Source organism: Vespa crabro, chromosome 1 (assembly GCF_910589235.1).
Source record: "Vespa crabro chromosome 1, iyVesCrab1.2, whole genome shotgun sequence".
NCBI classification, from domain to species: Eukaryota; Metazoa; Arthropoda; class Insecta; order Hymenoptera; family Vespidae; genus Vespa; species Vespa crabro.
In genome coordinates, this window is record NC_060955.1 from 23,919,921 (window position 1) to 23,937,555 (window position 17,635).

Sequence of the window (17,635 nt, forward strand, 5' to 3'; positions counted from 1 at the left end):
TTCTTTATATCTTTGATTTTCTTACTGAGGAACCAATGAAACAAATGTGAATGTAATTTGAAAATATACATATTTCACAGTCTTATCTAGAAATTATATTACTAAGGATCCATAAAGTATAAGCCTTTCATATGTACGCTTACAATTTGTTTATAAATCTATATATTAATCTAATGTAAAAATCACAGTAGTAGACATATTATTACAAGTTCTTTATATACAAAGAAGAATGTAACACCTACTACACACAGATATAATTATTTATTGTTTCTGCTTTACTTCAAATATCATAAAATACTGAAGCAAGTGGATAACGTACAACAAATGCTAAACAGCTACAAAGAACCTAAAAGATTCATATGTTAAGTGTACATAATCTCATATAAAAAAAAAATATATATATATTAGTTAGTATAACATTTTTATAAAAAAATATATGAATACCTGTAATAATATCAAAATTAATGTTAGCGCAGATTCCCTTGTTGGTCCAATATTAATTAATAAAAAATTTATTAGAGTTAAGTTATTGCAAGTCACAGTGTCTTCACTACTCTTTTGCCATTGAACAATTTTTATGGTTCTGAAGACCCACATTAAAAATTTACCTATTTAAAAAATAACTCATTTCATGATCTAGATAAAAAGGAATATATATATATATATATATATATATATATATATCAATTTTATCAATACAACATACCTGAAGGATTCAGGTCAGAATATCTAAATACTGTGACACTAGTTTCCAATTTATCCGTATCTTTATTGTACCTGTAGTCAAATATAGGACTGGTTTTTCTCTCGTTTTTCTTTTTTTTTTAACAATATATAGTTATATATTATTATTGGTGAGAGAAAACTTACTTTGGTAGTCTATGTCTAGGGCATGGTATAAAATGGAACAGTTGTGGTATACTATACAGAAAATTAATAATTTGTGGAATAAAAAATAATAAAGTAGTTTTACTAAAATGGCCAATAATACCAACAACTGCGAACGTCATTCCAGATAGATAACAAAATGTATCTCCTACGAATACTTTTGATGGATACCTTAAACAAAATAAGACAATTTTAATACCGTTTATTTATTATTACTAAAGATATGATTTGTCTTAAACTAATTAGCGACTGTGCTTTGGAACGAATAATAATTTATATTATAAATTATTCGTATGATATATACATATATATATATATATATATATATATATATGTATACTTAATTTATTTATCATATGAACAACGCATACAAGCAAAACTAAATAGAAAACTTTATGCTAGTCAACGAACAGCAACATATAGTTTCCATTTATATTCCATGATCGTCGATCGCCGAACTAATGGTCAACGTAAGACGCATGCGCCTTACGAATAGTCATGATCACGCTTGCCGACGAATTTGACGAATGGACGTACGATGAGGTTGGAGTATAGTCGCGCATTCGGGCGTGGTTTTACACGACGTTTAAGACGATTTCAAGAAAGTCTAAAAGATTCAGAAGGAAGGAACCGAGAATCAAAATAAAAGTACGGTTAACGGCGAGTTTAAAAATATGCGTTACTATATAACAAAAGACGATCTTCCTAGCAGCGGAATACCGAGAATCGAATAGAAGGCGTTAGTTAGTTAGCGAGGACGCTGCTGTTCGTCCAGTCAACGGAGCCATTCGAAATTAAATGGCACGTCGGAGAGCAGTGACGTCACGACTTGAACGTCACGTCGCGGGGGCATTGAATCCTCGTCACGTTTTATCGTGAGTTTATATCAAATTTTATACACACAGATTAGCTTTTCTATTGTAATATAATACTGTCATGATGTTTCAAAATTTAAAACGTCGATTATTTAGATCACAAAGTAATCATTTTGTCTCTTATTATTATTGAGAAACATGTATTAATTATTTCAAATAAAAATGGTCTTCTTTTACTTATACGCGATAACTATCTTGGTTAGAATATCCATTAAATCAAATATTATTGATATCTATGACAAAATAAAATTATATATAAATGAAATAATGTATAAATTTTTGTACAAATAAACGTTGAATTTTCAGATTATATTGTTTATTTGATTAGGTAGAAGAAATGTCTTACTTCAGGAAAAATACAGATAGAAAGACATAAAATGAAAAACTGAACTTTTTTTTAACGCGGAGAATAGTGCCATGCAGACCCGCCTAGATGGGAAGCTGGCGTTACTTTATACGTTGTTGGTTTTACAAGTTCTTATTGTTATGGTTTATGTTATAACAACTCCACCATCTGAAATAGTTGTTGCCAGTACACGTAGTTCTGTCAGTTTTGTAAACTTTGAAGAAACTCAGGTAAAGAGAATTTTATATCATTCTACAGAGATTACATTATCGTGAAGAACTATGAAATTTTTATCTAATTACAGGGTCATCATACAGAACGAACAATACATAAAAGACTTCCAAAATATCAGACAATCAGCGGTGAGACATACCTAAATGATATCAGAACTTTTAAATTATTTCGAATATACAATCATACTATATGTTGGAAGGATGGAGTCGATGATCGTAAAATGAGAACTAACGAAATCTCTGAAAAATGTATATGTAATCAAGGTTGGCATGGGATAGATTGTGGACAACCCGAAGTCGTTTGGAGAGCAATCATGGCATCTAAGCAAAATATTAAACTAACACATCGTAAAATAGCTAGACGTATAATTCATACTTTTTACCTAAACGAATATAATTCGGCAATTGCAGAAGTTATTGTAGAAGAACTATATGATGTAGTTGATCTTTTTGTAATTTGTGATTTTAATGGTGCAGAAGATAATTTTCATCATAAATTATCTAAAGGATTGTTGCAGCGGGAACAAAATAAGATTTTATATATAAATGCAGCAACAAAATCTCGCAAACCATCGAGAGTACTATCTAAGTACATATGGGAGAAAGTAAAGACTGTAGTGCAGAATTTAAGAGACGATGATATTTATGTAATGACTGAGCCAGAGCAAATATTAAATTCTAGAGCATTGATGTTCCTTAAAGTATACGACGGGTGGCCTCAGCCTATTGGCTTCAGGCTAAGATGGTTAATCTATGGTTTTTATTGGCAACACCCACTTAAAACAACAATAACTCTTAACGCATATACTATCGGATTGATGCATGAAGCTTATAAATCAAATTCTATAATTCTCCAAAAACAATTATTGGAAGAAACGAGCGAAAGAGATGTTCTTGGCTTAGTTATTGGAGACTTAAATCATTATGGAGGATGGTATTGTTATCTGTGTCAACCCCCAGCCAATATTATAATTAATCTTCGTACTACAAGAAAGTCTGAAAAAATGCTCAAAATTGAAAAAAGGATTGATGTACCTTTTATAGAAGATCTTATAGGAAGTGGCTTATGGATAGATGGTAAAACTAACCTCTTAAGAGTCTCTAAATCTCATGATTTGTATTTTGCTCCTGAAACTGTACTCAATAATACGTGGAAATATGACTGGCTGATAGAAAATTTTTATGCTAAATTAGACTATTATTGAGACACTGGTCATACTCTGACTGTGATATTACTTCATACTCAGTACTCGGCATATATTGTATGATATTATATACTGAATTTATATACTAAAATACTATGTTGATTAAAATATGAATGTTAAATGATTTATACATATATAACTTATAAAGAAATGAATGGCCTATGTTCTTACTTTTAATTCTAGATCTCCTTTACCTTAGATTATAAATATTAATTTAATATTTCTTTATCACTTTTAATACTGTTAATAAAATTTAACTTACCAATTATATTTAAGAAGAGCAAGAGAAGTTGCTATGTATGGAAGTATAAAGTATAATGAAAATCTATGTGCTTTCCACAGATCCCCAGATAGCTCTATAATATTGAATATTACTATACTGACGGCAATAATTAAACTCTGACCAACCTCCAAACCATTTATACCGGCCAATATGTTTATAGCATTTGTACAAAATACTGCTAACATTCCCATGTATACATAATAAAATATCCATAGATCTACCGAATATCCAAGCCAAATTCTTAAAGGTTTTGGCACTATGATCAATGTAGAATTAAAGTTTACATAATAGACCATTAAGAGTGGTAAAGTGGCAATAGTAGGTAATAATAATTTATGCCGCCAACGAAGATCCAAAACATCATCGGCAAAGCCCAAAAGCAGCATACAACATATTGAAAGTAGAGCTGCCAAAAATTCAACAAACTGTAATATAAGTTAATAAGTCATTAATCTTCTCATTGAAATATTAAAGAAATTTCATAAGTTATCCAAATTTTAGAAAATTTTTCATTTCTTTCTATATCATGTATTTATGTTAATATTCATTGAAAATTACATAAATATATTAATTTACCTCATTGTGCGGAAAATTTTCATTTTTGAGGATATAATCTGTGAACGGTACGGGAATAAATAAAAACATTGTTACGAGAAATATACATCCTGTAACAACGCCTAATGCTTCCGGACTGTAAGAATGAATTTGATAAAAGTAATATGAAATAACGAGTGTTCTTTTTTTTTTTTTTGTTTTTTCTTTTTTTTTTCTTTTTCTTTATATGTGTATAAATTTTGTTAATCACTTACATTTTCAGACTGTTCCTCTTATTCATATCAATTCCATAGAGGTTAGCTTTAACGAAGAGATCTTTTAATTTAGGAATCAAATTTAAAGTAAAAAAATATGCACCGATTGACATAATAACGTCAATCGATAATGGAAGGATCAATTGCCACATATCACTCTCAGGACTCATTTGACACTAATTAAAAGTAAACCTTTGTATATAGAAAAATAAATATTTTCTAAGAAATCGCGCGTACGTGATATACGAAGCTGTGCGAAGTAAAAACCGATAATCCGATAATATTAGATAAATATATGTTGCAATGATACACTTTGTAAATCAATTAATATAATTTTATTGTTATCAAACATTTCTATTGTATCACGAATTTTAAAGCATCATTGTCACGTATAACTATGACTTATTATACATCGAATGAACGGTAGTAGGAAAAGCATGTTATGGAAGAAAGAAAAAAAAAAAAAAAACACTTCAACCAGAAAGACAAGTTACTGGATGTAAATTCATATAAATATTGATAAATTTAATCTTAGACAGCATTTTAATGTTCTCCGAGAATTTAGAAAAAAGTAAAAGAACTTTCGAAACAACGCGACAGTACATATTATTATCGTACTTAAGGTCGAAAAAGGATGAGCTTTGTTTTATATTCTCTGCGAATATAAAATGACATTACATTTTACATCGAGAAGCCTTTCTTACGCGTCTACAGTTAAATCCGTGATTATAGCTTGATAGTATTCAAGGGTGTTCAATTTGACGACGTTAATGGTATCAAAAGTAATTTTTCCTTTCGTTGCGATAGATTTGATAATTTGAATTTAAAAATAAAAAAATAGAATATTAATCCTTCAAGATCTCATAATGAGATCTTAGAAAAATGTGTAAAAAATTTACATCTGTTTTTTTATTTTTATTTATTTTTTTTTATTTTTAAATTTTACTCTATAAAAATTTATAAACTCGAATTAAAAACTATTTTTGGTAAAAGAAGCTTTTATTTTTGTATTATATATAATAAGAAATTATACGTATTAAATATAGCTAAGTAATATTTCATTTGTTTAGACTCCGCCTAGCATGTGCGAAGACAGATGAAAGACGATAACATTTTTATAAAACGTAGTATTACGATATTGGAATTTAAGAATAATAGACAAGAAACGTAATATTATAAAAGTGACTCTTAAGGGATTAATATTAATGGTAACGTATTAAAAAAAATTTATTTAAAAATGTTAATTAATATATATATATATATATTAGATTCCTAACCTAAACCTGTCAGTTATTTTATAGAGATAACAACGATTAGAGATAACAAAATACGAAAATAAATAATTGATCTTCAATGGACAGCGAAAAACAAAAGGATGAGATTACTGCTTTGGAAAGCATCTACAATAAGGAAGAATTTTCATATTACAATGAAGATAAACTTTATCAATGTAATTTCAAGATATTTATAAATTTTCCTGTAGGATATTATTTTACATATAGCGATAACAGATATCCGGAACAACCAGCAGAGAAAGTACAAATATCGCATTTACCACCATTGTCGTTATATGTTACTTTACCAGAAAATTATCCTTCCACTTCACCACCCATGTTTACATTATGCACATCTTGGTTATGCCAAGCACCACTGTCTAAATTATGCAAAAAATTAGATAGTTTATGGGAAGAAAATAAGGGCCAAGAGATATTATTTGTTTGGATTGGATTTTTACAACATGAAACCTTACAATTTTTAAATATAGAACAATCTATTAGTATGAACTCTGTCTATACAACTTATAAAATAGCTTTGGAAAAGGTACAGAGTTCTCAAAAATATTTAGAAGATCAAAGTTCTCAAAAACGTTTAGAAGAGCACGAAGCAAAAGAAACTATTGATAAAGATACGAGTAGTAGTAAAAATAGTAAGAAGAATTTGCAGAGACAACGTTATAAAGGAAAAGAACACAGAAAAATAGATAAAAGGGCTTTTTCCGATTGTCCTTTTGGAAAAAATCCAATTCAATTTTTGATAGATTACAATGAAAAACGTAATCACATTGAATTTAATAAAAGTTTGTATACTTGCAAAATCTGTTTTACAGATAAGTTAGGAGAACATTGTATTAAATTTTTACCATGTTCTCATGTATTTTGTAAACATTGCATCAGCGATTATTTAGAAGTTAAGATTAAGGATGGAAATGTACAAAATATTTCTTGCCCCGAGGAAAAATGTACTTCTGAGGCAACACCCGGACAAGTATATATTTTTATATAGGAAAAATATATAATAATTATATTTTTTAATATAATTAACTTATCATCATGTTTCTTTTTCAGATTAAAGATTTGGTTAGTCCTGAAATGTTCGCCAAATATGATTCTATATTGTTAAATGTTACATTAGATACTATGTCAGATATAGTTTATTGTCCAAGACGTCATTGTCAATACCCGGTCAGTCGTGATCTCAATGAACAAATGGCAAACTGTCCTGTTTGCCAATATGCATTTTGTGTCTATTGTAAAATGGTGTATCATGGAATAGAACCGTGTAAAGTGAATTCAGGTATATATAGCATACATACATACATGTGTGCGCGTGCGCGCGCGCGTGTGTGTGTGACTATATGATAATTACTTAGGTGTCATTACAGTAATTATAATAATTAGAGTATTATTTAATAGCTGAAAAGCAACAATTAGTAAAAGAATATCAAGCTGCTACAGACAATAAAAGACTTCAAATGGAAACAAGATATGGTAAAAAACAACTTCAAATGTTAGTAGAAAATACAATGTCAGAGAATTGGATCAATGTAAATAGTCAGCATTGTCCTCATTGTAATGCTGCTATTGAGGTTTGTATTTCTTTTATGATTATTTATATGAATTATTTTTTCAAATTATATTACATAATATTGTGTTTTAGAAATCCGATGGTTGTAATAAAATGACTTGTGGGAAATGCAGTACATATTTCTGTTGGTTATGTGGGAAAAAATTAAACGCCCAAGAACCTTATGTGCACTTCCGTGATCCGGGATCCGAGTGCTTTAATATGCTATATCATGGCTTAATACCAAATGAAGATGGCGAGGACGATTTTCTAATACCTGGAATATATTATGATATAGATGACAATATTCAAGATTTTTCTGATGATGATGATGATTATGACGATGGTTTCTTTATTGAATATTAAAGTTTAAATAATATTACAAAAGGAAAATTAAATTTATTTAAGATCTTCCTATAGTTATAATATGTATTTACCCTTATGCTTCGATGTAATTTCCCTCTACTTAAAATTATTTTTATATTATTTTATTATTATAAATAGATATTATGAAATTAACGAAATTCTTGTGCTGATATATTGTATAATTCATTTTATAAGATAAAATATTTAGCTTGTTAAATGTATGACAAATATTTAAAACGGTTCGTTGATTCCTAAATAAAACTATAATTACTGATTTTACAAATAATGAGATATTAATTTTTTATTAAAAATTAAAATCATTATTATACTAAACAACGTATCTTTGAAAACTTTGATTTTAATTTTTTATTATTTAGTAACAATGCTTGCTATCGACTGTTAATAAATTATCGATAATGGAGAACATGACAAATTTGTTACGGCTGTTTATTATACGCGTTAAGAATAAAATAATTATAATTTGTTTTCTCTTAGATTTAAATTTTTAACTCGCGGACGTTGAATATATTGAATATCAATAAAAATAAATTTTTTACTAATTTTGACTATTACCAGATCAGTTTTCTTTTGCAATACGATAAGTGAACATCCATCGATCGTTCGACCTTATCTAAACAAAAGATTTCCTTATAAATTTTAACTATACAATGATGAGCTAGGACAGCATAATACAATTGAGTTATTTCATCATATCCTAATTCTATCAATAACGAATCCAACCAAGTACCATTATGTACCATCTTTGTTATCTTTTGTATTATCAATTCTTTATTAGGAATAAAGAATTTGGGGAAATATAACAAAAACGATAAACCTGTAATAGCAAAGGACAAACTTTTTTGCTCTGTTGACAAATGAAGCAAAATTTCTTTAAATTGGAGTAATTTTGAAAATACATTGAAATATGCAGCCATTCGCTCGGTAGTACTTGCGTTGGGTGATTTACCATTAGATTTCAATACATCGCAAATACTATCGACCCAGGTCTCACCACGTGGAGGTTGCTGCATGTGGAGACCCACGGGCTAACGGTGACTCTACTCTATAATCCGCGTTTCGCGATACCGATCCGTCATACCTTTCCGCTTCAATGCATTGGCTTCTTAACTAACAGGGTATGTGTAGCTTTAGCTACTACACACCTCTTACAGATAGCTCCACCATTAGCACCGTCCGCTTCAGACATAACGGATTATTAAGCACATCCGAATTCGTGCTTTCCGAATTTCGAACAAACAAAGCGCACTCCTTAGAAATACTAATCGCGTCGCGACACTCACGTGTGTGTTTTAATTACGTAGATTCTACTGTTAAGCCGAAATTCGCGAAGTACCCCCATCGAGAATTTTAAAGAAATCAAACGAAGTCCACGGTAGGACCTTTAATCGCGCCCGAACACCCACGCGAGTGTTAGAAAAACGTTGACTCTACTCTAAATTCGCGTTTTCGATCCGAACAATCAAACGAAGTTTAATCGCGCCCGAGAACACCCACGCCTGTGCCAGCCGACACGCGCGCCAGTGTCCTTCCTATCCTTCCCGTATTCGCGAGTAGAAATCGATGATGAATCCCGCCATGCGATCATCCGGCCGCAGATGAATCAGATCCCTCGATGATCTATCCTGAAAAAAAAGAAGCTAAGGAAAAAATAAGAGAAAACAAAAAAATATATAAAATAAAACATAATATATACATAGATTATAAATAGAAAATAAATATAATAAAAAGTAAATAATATAGAAAATAAACATATATAAATAAATAAGAAAGCTAGAGAAAGAAACAAAAAAAGTGCAGCTCAGCTCCATTCCATGGATCCTACCTAAGACCTATAAATCGTAATTAACAAGAATATATTAAAAACATAATTAAAAACATAATTGAACACATAATTAAAAATATAAATAAAAAGTATCAACTTAAATAAATATTAAGAAAATACAATTAAAAGGACATAACATATTGATAACATAATTGAAAACATAATTGAAAAATAAAAATATGAGATAGAAAAGAGAGTCGGAGAACAAAAAGAATGCCGGAGAATGTAAAGAATGCCGGAGAATGTAAAGAGAGCCGGAGAACGAAAAAAGAGCCCCAGAAAGAGAAGAAAATAGAAGCAGTTCTACTCGATGCTGAGACAGCAACCCGCACAGAGGCCCTCACCCATGGGCCCCTCCCATGGGTCCCACCCGAGATATATAAAGGATAATTAATGAGAGTATATAATAATAAATAGAAATGACAACGGACATAAAATTGTTATAGATAAAGTTCCTTGTCGTTCTGAAAGAAATTATTGTACAATAAATTCTGTTATATTTCTTCTTTCGAAGTATTGTTAGCTATATAAGATGGAAATATGTTAATGTTTAGTTGGAATTAGATTTAAACAATTTTGGGAAAGTAATAGAATATGCAGCCATTCGCTCGATAATACTTGTATTATAAAATTTATAATTAAACTTTGCAAGTATTAACGACCCAGGTCTCACCACGTGAAGGTTGCTGCATGTGGAGACCCACGAGCTAACGGTGACTCTACTTTATTCTAAAATCCGCGTTCCGCGATACCGATCCCTTATGCCTTCCGCTTCGGATATTTAGGGCGACTTAGCTAACAGGAGGTATATAGCCTCAGCTACAGGGACCCCACTTACAGAGAGCTTTACCGTTCAATACCCTCGCCTCAGGCATAATGGATTATTAAGCACATCTGAATTCGTGCTTCCGAATTTCGAACAATCAAAGCGCATTAATCGCGTTCGCGACACTCACGTGTGTTAAAATTACGTAGATTCTACTGTTCTATCCAAATTCGCGAAGTAATCTAATCGAAATGTCGAAGAAATAAAACGAAGTCCCCGGTAGGACTTTCAATCGCGCACGCGAACACTGACGTGAGTGATAGAAATACGGTGACTCTAAGTTGAAATCCGAAGCGCACCCCGAATTTCAACACTAAAACGAAGTCCATGATAGGACTTTTAATCGCGCCCGGACACCCACGCAAGTGTTCGGAAAACGGTGACTCTACTCTAAATAAACTAATCGAATATTCGAGCAAACAAAACGAAGTCCCCGGTAGGACTTTTAATCGCGCACGCGAACACTCACGTGAGTGTTAGAATAACGGTGACACTAAGTTGAAATCCAAAGTGACATATGCTAACCGGTATTTAGACTTTCCATGATATTTGTCGAGATTTCCGCCCCGCTACCAAATATGAAGATTGTCAGAACATCGGCTAGCTATGTACAGCACTACAAGGTAAACCGTTCGCGCACCCCGAATTTCAACACTAAAACGAAGTCCATGATAGGACTTTAATCGCGCCCGGACACCCACGCAAGTGCTCGGAAAACGGTGACTCTACTCTAAAAAAACGCGTTCGCGAGGTAATCTAATCGAATATTCGAGCAAATGAAACGAAGTCCCCGGTAGGACTTTTAAGTCGCGCCCGCGTACATTCACGTGAGTTTTAGAAAAATGGTGACTCTACTCTAAATTCGCGTTTTCGATTCGAACAATCAAACGAAGTTTAATCGCGCCCGCGAACACCCACACTTGTGCCTGCCAACACGCGCGTGAATGTTCTCCTATCCTGCCCGTATTCTCGCGTAAAAATCGATGATGAATCCTGCCATACGATGTATCATCTGGCCGCAAATGAACCTATACCTCGATGATCTATCCTGGAAAACAATAAGATAAGGAAAAAATAAGGAAAAGAAGAAGATAAGGAAAAAATAAGAAAAAGAAAAGAAAAGACATATTGAATATTGCTGCATGATTACTCGATCATCCCTGAAAAAGAAAAAAAGAAGATGAATAAGAGAAGGAGAAAAAATATATAAAATACATAATAAATATGTATAAATAGATAAGAATGCTGGAGAATGAAAGAGCTCTGCACGATGCTGAAACAGCTGCCCGCATCATCTCAAGGGTCCTACCTAAAACTAATGAATCATAATTAATAAGAATATATTAATAACATAACTGAAAACATAATTAAAAAGAAACAACATAAATAAATATTAAGAAAACATAATTGAAAAGAAACAACCTAAAGAAATATTAAGAAAACATAACTGAAAAGAAATAATTTATTAATAACATAACTGAAAACATAATTAAAAAAGAAAAATATGAGATAGAAAAGAGAAAAAATAAATGCAGTTCTATACGATGCTGAAACAGCAGCCCGCAGCTTCTCATGTGTCCTACCTAAAATTTATAAATCATAATTAATAAAAACATGATTAAACACATAATTAAACACATAATTAAACACATAAATAAACACAAATAAACACAAATAAAAACAAATAAACACAAATAAACAGATAATTAAACACACAATTAAGCACATAATTAAACACATAATTAAAAACATAATTGAAAAGAAACAACATAATTAAATATTAAGAAAACATAATTAAAAAAGAAAAATATGAAATAGAAAAGAGAAAAAAAGAGATGCAGTTCTATACGATGCTGAGACAGCAACCCGCACAGAGGCACACCCCCATGGCCCATCCCATGGGTCCCACCCGAGATTATAAATTATAATTTATAAGAGTGTATTAATGACATAGAAAATAAAAACAAGAAAAATATGGCTTAAAAAAGAGAGCCGCAGAAAGATAAGAGAATAGAAGCAGCTCTACATGATGCTGAGACAGCAACCCGCACAGAGGCCCTCACCCATGGGCCCCTCCCATGGGTCCCACCCGAGACTATAAATCATAATTAATAAGAGTGTATTAATGACATAGAAAATAAGAACAAGAAAAATATGAGTTAAAAAAGAGAGCCGCAGATAAATAAGAGAATAGAAGCAGCTCTACATGATGCTGAGACAGCAACCCGCACAGAGGCTCTCACCCATGGGACCATCCCATGGATCCCACCCGAGATATATAAAAGATGATTAATGATAGTAAATTAGAATAAATAGTAATGACAGTGAAGAGAATTTTCTGTGCGTTTCAATTTTAAATCGATAGTATATCTATTAATCAATAGTATATAGTAGTACATGTATATGATCTTAATAACATTGCTAAGAATATCCTATTGTTTAAATATTAATTAATTATTCTTTCCCGTGTTGGCGATCCCTAGCCGACCTGGAACTAGCTGAAAAGAAATAAAGAATGAAAAAAGAAAATGTATATATATATATGTTAATTATGTGAAGGATAAAATCCTGAAATTTAACTTAATTAAACATAAGAAAAATAAAAGATTAATTAACAAAAAAAGAAATGGAATATGCTGAACCCTGATGTAAAATTAATATTATTCTCTCTGAAAGAAATATTATTCTCCCTGAAAGTAATATTATTATATTTATTAATCAATATTATATGATAATACATGTATATGATTTTTATAACGTTGCTAAAAATCCTATTGTTTAAATATTAATTAATTATACTTTACGTATGTCGTGCGTTGTGTAAATGTTGAAATAATCTTATTTATTAATTATTCCTTCCCGTGTTCGCGATCCCACGATCTGCCACTAGCTGAAAAGAAATAAGGAAAGAAAAAAGAAAATGTATATATGTATATTAATTATGATAAAATTCTGAAATTTAATTTAATTAAACTTAAGAAAAATAAAAGATTAATTAAAAAAAAGAAAGAAATGAAAAATTCAGAATACTGATCTAAAGAAATATTATTTTCTCTGAAAAAAATATTATATTACTTGTACATTTCATAGATATATGATTTTAATATAGAACTCGATTTTATTAAAATAAAATTATGAATTTAATTGAACTGTAGAAAAGAAAAAATGTACAATATTTATCAATCGACTTTAACGTAAAATTTGATTTTATTAAACTGGAATTACAAATTGAAATGAATTTTAGAAAAGAGAAAATGTATAAAATTTATGTATCGAGTTTAATATTAAAAATGCATAAAATATGAAATAATCATATGGCAATGTGGTAATGTTATTTACGGAATGTTACTTCGTCTCAGTTTTTTAAATCTACACCCTTACACCCATCACCATAAGAGCATTTCGAGTGACAACATGGTAAAATTAAAATGCGACTAAGAGCCATTCTTAAAAGTTTCTAGTGACCCTTCGAAAATAATTCAATAGCCTAATAGTAATCCTCTTAAGGCATATGTTGGGTATATAGCCTTTTCTTTGTTTCGTGACCCAATCTAGTCGATTATTACTCTAAAACTTACAAAATTTAATTTCAAATTTTAAGATATGAAAGAAAATCGTAACAGAATCCTAACGTATCTGAAAACCTATTATTATTTTTTCGAAAGATAATTTTTTGCAACGTAGGAGAAGTTAGAATCAGTATCGGAGGGATTTCAAAATTTACTCACTACTTAAGAAGTTCTGCGATGGCTCCAAAACACTCGTTCGTGGTTTAAGTCGAAATTGAGAATGAATAATTCTTCAAAATTAGATAGGTCGACATCGAAGTTGATGAAGATCCTCTTCAGTGATGCACTGATTCTAATTCGCGGTAGTTATTTATTAACGGACGTTCACTGAATTTAATTCGCGAAACTCTACTGTCTTTTATAAATAAAGTCTGTGCGACTGTTAAAAGAGCAAAACATTTTGCGAACAAACACTGACTCTAACGACTGCATTGCACGCAGTAAAATGTAAAAACATTTGTCGTTTAAATCGCGAAACGCGAACGAACAAACACTGCTTCTACTTGGTGATATTTTCAATTTATCGATAAAAACATTCGATTACTTCATTGCTACGCGCGCGATAATAATGAAATTCTGAAACAGAAAAATACAAACAAAATAATTAGTATCACTGTTATAATAAAAAACTGTATAAATTATTAAAGAAATATATGATATAGAAATATATTTACTTTAAGTCTTCATTATAACTATGCAGGAAAGATATCCAGAGAAGGCTTCGATGATTACTCGTCGGAATCCCAAAGAAGACTGATCAGTAATAGTCGAGATCGATCAGAGATTTGATTTTGTTGACTTCACACATAACCAAGGCACGGCAGTTAAACATTTAAATATGCAAAGAAATATGCAAAAATCAATTAAATAAAATTAAATATGAAAAAAAAAAATTAATTATTTTAATTTTCTCCAGCGTTACGACTTTTGTAATGTTTAAGATAATGTACTATTGTTTAAATATTAGTTTATTGTACTCCGTGTACATTGAAGATTATTTAAATAATTAAAAAATTATTGAAAGTATTAATGTATAAGTTTTCGCGTTTAGAAAGAGAGCGTGTCGATGTGCACTGGTCGGAGTGCAAAATTAAACTAGCTAGGTACTTATCAAAGTTAATCGAAAGACCATTTATGTTTATATTACGTGAGGCTAACTAACCCGAGATTAAGATTTTAAAGTACTGGAATTTTATATTAAAATTATTTTAAGTTCCTCGCGCGTTACGATCTTTGTAATGTTTAAGAGAGTGTATTATTATTTAAATATTAATTTATTGTACTCCGCGTACACTGAAGATTGTTTAAAAAATTGAAAAAGTATCGAAAATAATAATTAATAAGTTTACGCGTTTAAGAAGTAAGAGAGCCGATGTGCACCGGTCTGAGTGCAAGAGAAAACTAATTTGGTACTTGTCAAAGTTAATCGAAGGACCGTTTATGTTTATATTACGCGAGGTCAACTACTTCGAGATTAAGATTTTAAAGTACTGGAATTTTATATTAAAATTATTTTAGGTTTCTCGCGCGACTTGACCCTCCTAATGTTTAAACAAATGTACTATTGTTTAAATATTATTTTATTGTACTTCGGGTACATTAGAGATTGTTTAAATAATTGAAAAACTATCGAAAGTATTAATTTTTAAGTTTTCGCGTTTAGGAAGAGAGAAACGATGTGCACTGGTCGGAGTGCAAAAGAAAACTAACTCGGTAATTGTCAAAGTTAATCGAAGGACCGTTTATGTTTATATTGCACAAGGCCAATAACCGCGAGATCAAATTTTTAAGTATTGGAATATGATTTTAAAATTATTTTTAGCTTCTCACGCGTTCCCGTCTTTTTAATGTTTAAACGAATGAGCTATTGTTTAAATATTATTATATTGTACTATGTGTACCTTAAAAATTGTTTAATTAATTGAAAAATTACCGAAATTATTGATTTATAAGTTTTCCCGATTAGAAATAGAGAGTATTGATGTTAACTAGTCGGAGTGCAAAAGTAAACTAACTCGGCAATTGTCAAAGTTATTCGGCGGACCGTTTATGTTTATATTGCACAAGGCCAGCAAACCCGAAACCGAAATTTTTAAGTACTGGAATTTTATATTGAAATTATTTTAAGTTCATCACGCGTTTTGATCTTCGTAATGTTTAAACGAATGTACTATTGTTTAAATATTATCTTATTGTACTCCGTATACATAAAAGATTGTTTAAATAATTGAAAAAGTATCGAGAATATTAATTTATAATTACTCGCGTTTAGAAAGAGGGAATGTCGATGTGCACTGGTCGGAGTGCAAAATTAAACTAACTAGGTACTTGTCAAAGTTAATCGAAGAACCGTTTATACTTATATTACGTGAGGCTAACTACCCCGTGATTAAGATTTTAAAGTATCGGGAATTTATATTAAAATTATTTTAAGTTCCTCGCGCGATTTGACCCTCGTAATGTTTAAACAAATGTACTATTGTTTAAATATTATTTTATTTTACACCGTGTACATTAAAGATTGTTTAATTAATTTAGAAATTACCGAAATTATTAATTTATAAGTTGTCACGATCAGAACTAGAGAGAACCGATGTGCACTGGTCGGAGTGCAAAAGAAAACTAATTTGATACTTGTCAAAGTTAATCGAAGGACCGTTTATGTTTATATTACGGAAGGCTGATTACTCCGAGGTTAAAAATTTTAAGTACTCGTATTTTATATTAAAATTATTTTAAGTTCCTCGCGCGATTTGACCCTCGTAATGTTTAAACAAATGTACTATTGTTTAAATATTATTTTATTTTACACCGTGTACATTAAAGATTGTTTAATTAATTTAGAAATTACCGAAATTATTAATTTATAAGTTGTCGCGATCAGAACTAGAGAGAACCGATGTGCAATGTTCGGAATGCAAAGGAGAACTAACTCGTGAATCGTCAAAGTTAATCGAAGGACCGTTTATGTTTATATTGCAGAAGGCCAACAACCCGAGATTAAAATTTTGCAGTATTAGTGTTTTATATTAAAATTATTTTGAGTTTCTTGCGCGTTTCTTTATTTATAATGTTTAAACGAATCTACTAATGTTTAAATATTTCTTAATTATACTCCTTGTATGTTTAAAATTGTTTAATTAATTTAAAAATTACCAAAGTTATTAATTTATAGATTGTCGCGATTAGAAATAGATGGAATTGATGTGCACTGGTCGGAGTGCAAAAGTAAACTAACTCTCGAATCGTCAAAGTTAATCGAAGGATCGTTTATGTTTATATTGCACAAGGCCAACAACCGCGAGTTAAAAATTTTAAGTATTGGAATAGTATTTTAAAATTATTTTTAGTTTTCCACGCGTTTCCGTCTTTTTAATGTTTAAACAAATGAACTATTGTTTAAATATTAGTGTATTGTACTACACGTACATTAAAAATTGTTTAAATAATTGAAAAATTATCGAAATTATTGATTTATAAATTTTCTCGATTAGAAGTAGAGAGTATTGATGTGCACTGATCGGAGTACAAAAGTAAACTAACTCGGT

At 30.4% G+C, this 17,635-nt stretch overlaps 3 protein-coding genes across 9 annotated transcripts; 2 read left to right on the plus strand and 1 right to left on the minus strand.

Annotated features, from left to right (window-relative positions):
* Positions 1-242: 242 nt before the first annotated feature.
* Positions 243-5,047, minus strand: LOC124423002 (UDP-N-acetylglucosamine--dolichyl-phosphate N-acetylglucosaminephosphotransferase). Its single transcript, XM_046960213.1, has 7 exons — positions 4,640-5,047; positions 4,407-4,521; positions 3,810-4,255; positions 871-1,059; positions 707-777; positions 445-608; positions 243-346 (listed from the first exon to the last, which is right to left on the minus strand). Exons 1-7 carry the CDS (start codon positions 4,807-4,809, stop codon positions 281-283), a joined length of 1,221 nt encoding a protein of 406 aa, XP_046816169.1. The 5' UTR covers positions 4,810-5,047; the 3' UTR covers positions 243-280.
* Positions 1,301-3,709, plus strand: LOC124422985 (beta-1,4-mannosyl-glycoprotein 4-beta-N-acetylglucosaminyltransferase). Of its 4 annotated transcripts, none has more exons than XM_046960191.1 (3): positions 1,301-1,867; positions 2,070-2,339; positions 2,414-3,709. In XM_046960191.1, exons 2-3 carry the CDS (start codon positions 2,181-2,183, stop codon positions 3,545-3,547), a joined length of 1,293 nt encoding a protein of 430 aa, XP_046816147.1. In that variant the 5' UTR covers positions 1,301-1,867; positions 2,070-2,180; the 3' UTR covers positions 3,548-3,709. The 4 variants fall into 4 exon arrangements, with proteins under 4 accessions (XP_046816147.1, XP_046816130.1, XP_046816139.1 ...); XM_046960174.1 differs by having other exon boundaries at positions 1,301-1,763; XM_046960183.1 differs by having other exon boundaries at positions 1,301-1,763; positions 2,092-2,339.
* Positions 5,048-5,153: 106 nt separating the features above from the next.
* LOC124422973 (E3 ubiquitin-protein ligase RNF14-like) lies at positions 5,154-7,865 on the plus strand. Of its 4 annotated transcripts, none has more exons than XM_046960151.1 (6): positions 5,154-5,412; positions 5,710-5,847; positions 5,941-6,904; positions 6,985-7,213; positions 7,333-7,505; positions 7,577-7,865. In XM_046960151.1, the coding sequence occupies exons 3-6, from the start codon at positions 5,993-5,995 to the stop codon at positions 7,847-7,849; spliced, it is 1,587 nt and encodes a 528-aa protein (XP_046816107.1). In that variant the 5' UTR covers positions 5,154-5,412; positions 5,710-5,847; positions 5,941-5,992; the 3' UTR covers positions 7,850-7,865. The 4 variants fall into 4 exon arrangements, with proteins under 4 accessions (XP_046816107.1, XP_046816100.1, XP_046816098.1 ...); XM_046960144.1 differs by having other exon boundaries at positions 5,155-5,421; positions 5,930-6,904; XM_046960142.1 differs by having other exon boundaries at positions 5,155-5,412; positions 5,930-6,904.
* Positions 7,866-17,635: the final 9,770 nt, after the last annotated feature.

Bases quoted from the DNA above. Each gene is read 5' to 3' on its own strand.
- LOC124422985 (XM_046960191.1), top strand. From the start codon at position 2,181: ATGCAGACCCGCCTAGATGGGAAGCTGGCGTTACTTTATACGTTGTTG. The intron at 2,340-2,413 runs GTAAAGAGAATT...ATCTAATTACAG, and splicing joins TAAACTTTGAAGAAACTCAG to GGTCATCATACAGAACGAAC.
- LOC124423002 (XM_046960213.1), bottom strand. From the start codon at position 4,809: ATGAGTCCTGAGAGTGATATGTGGCAATTGATCCTTCCATTATCGATT. The intron at 778-870 runs GTAAGTTTTCTC...ATTTGACTACAG, and splicing joins CCTAGACATAGACTACCAAA to GTACAATAAAGATACGGATA. The intron at 609-706 runs GTATGTTGTATT...TTTTTTAAATAG, and splicing joins TTCTGACCTGAATCCTTCAG to GTAAATTTTTAATGTGGGTC.
- LOC124422973 (XM_046960151.1), top strand. From the start codon at position 5,993: ATGGACAGCGAAAAACAAAAGGATGAGATTACTGCTTTGGAAAGCATC. The intron at 6,905-6,984 runs GTATATATTTTT...TTTCTTTTTCAG, and splicing joins CTGAGGCAACACCCGGACAA to ATTAAAGATTTGGTTAGTCC. The intron at 7,214-7,332 runs GTATATATAGCA...ATTATTTAATAG, and splicing joins ACCGTGTAAAGTGAATTCAG to CTGAAAAGCAACAATTAGTA.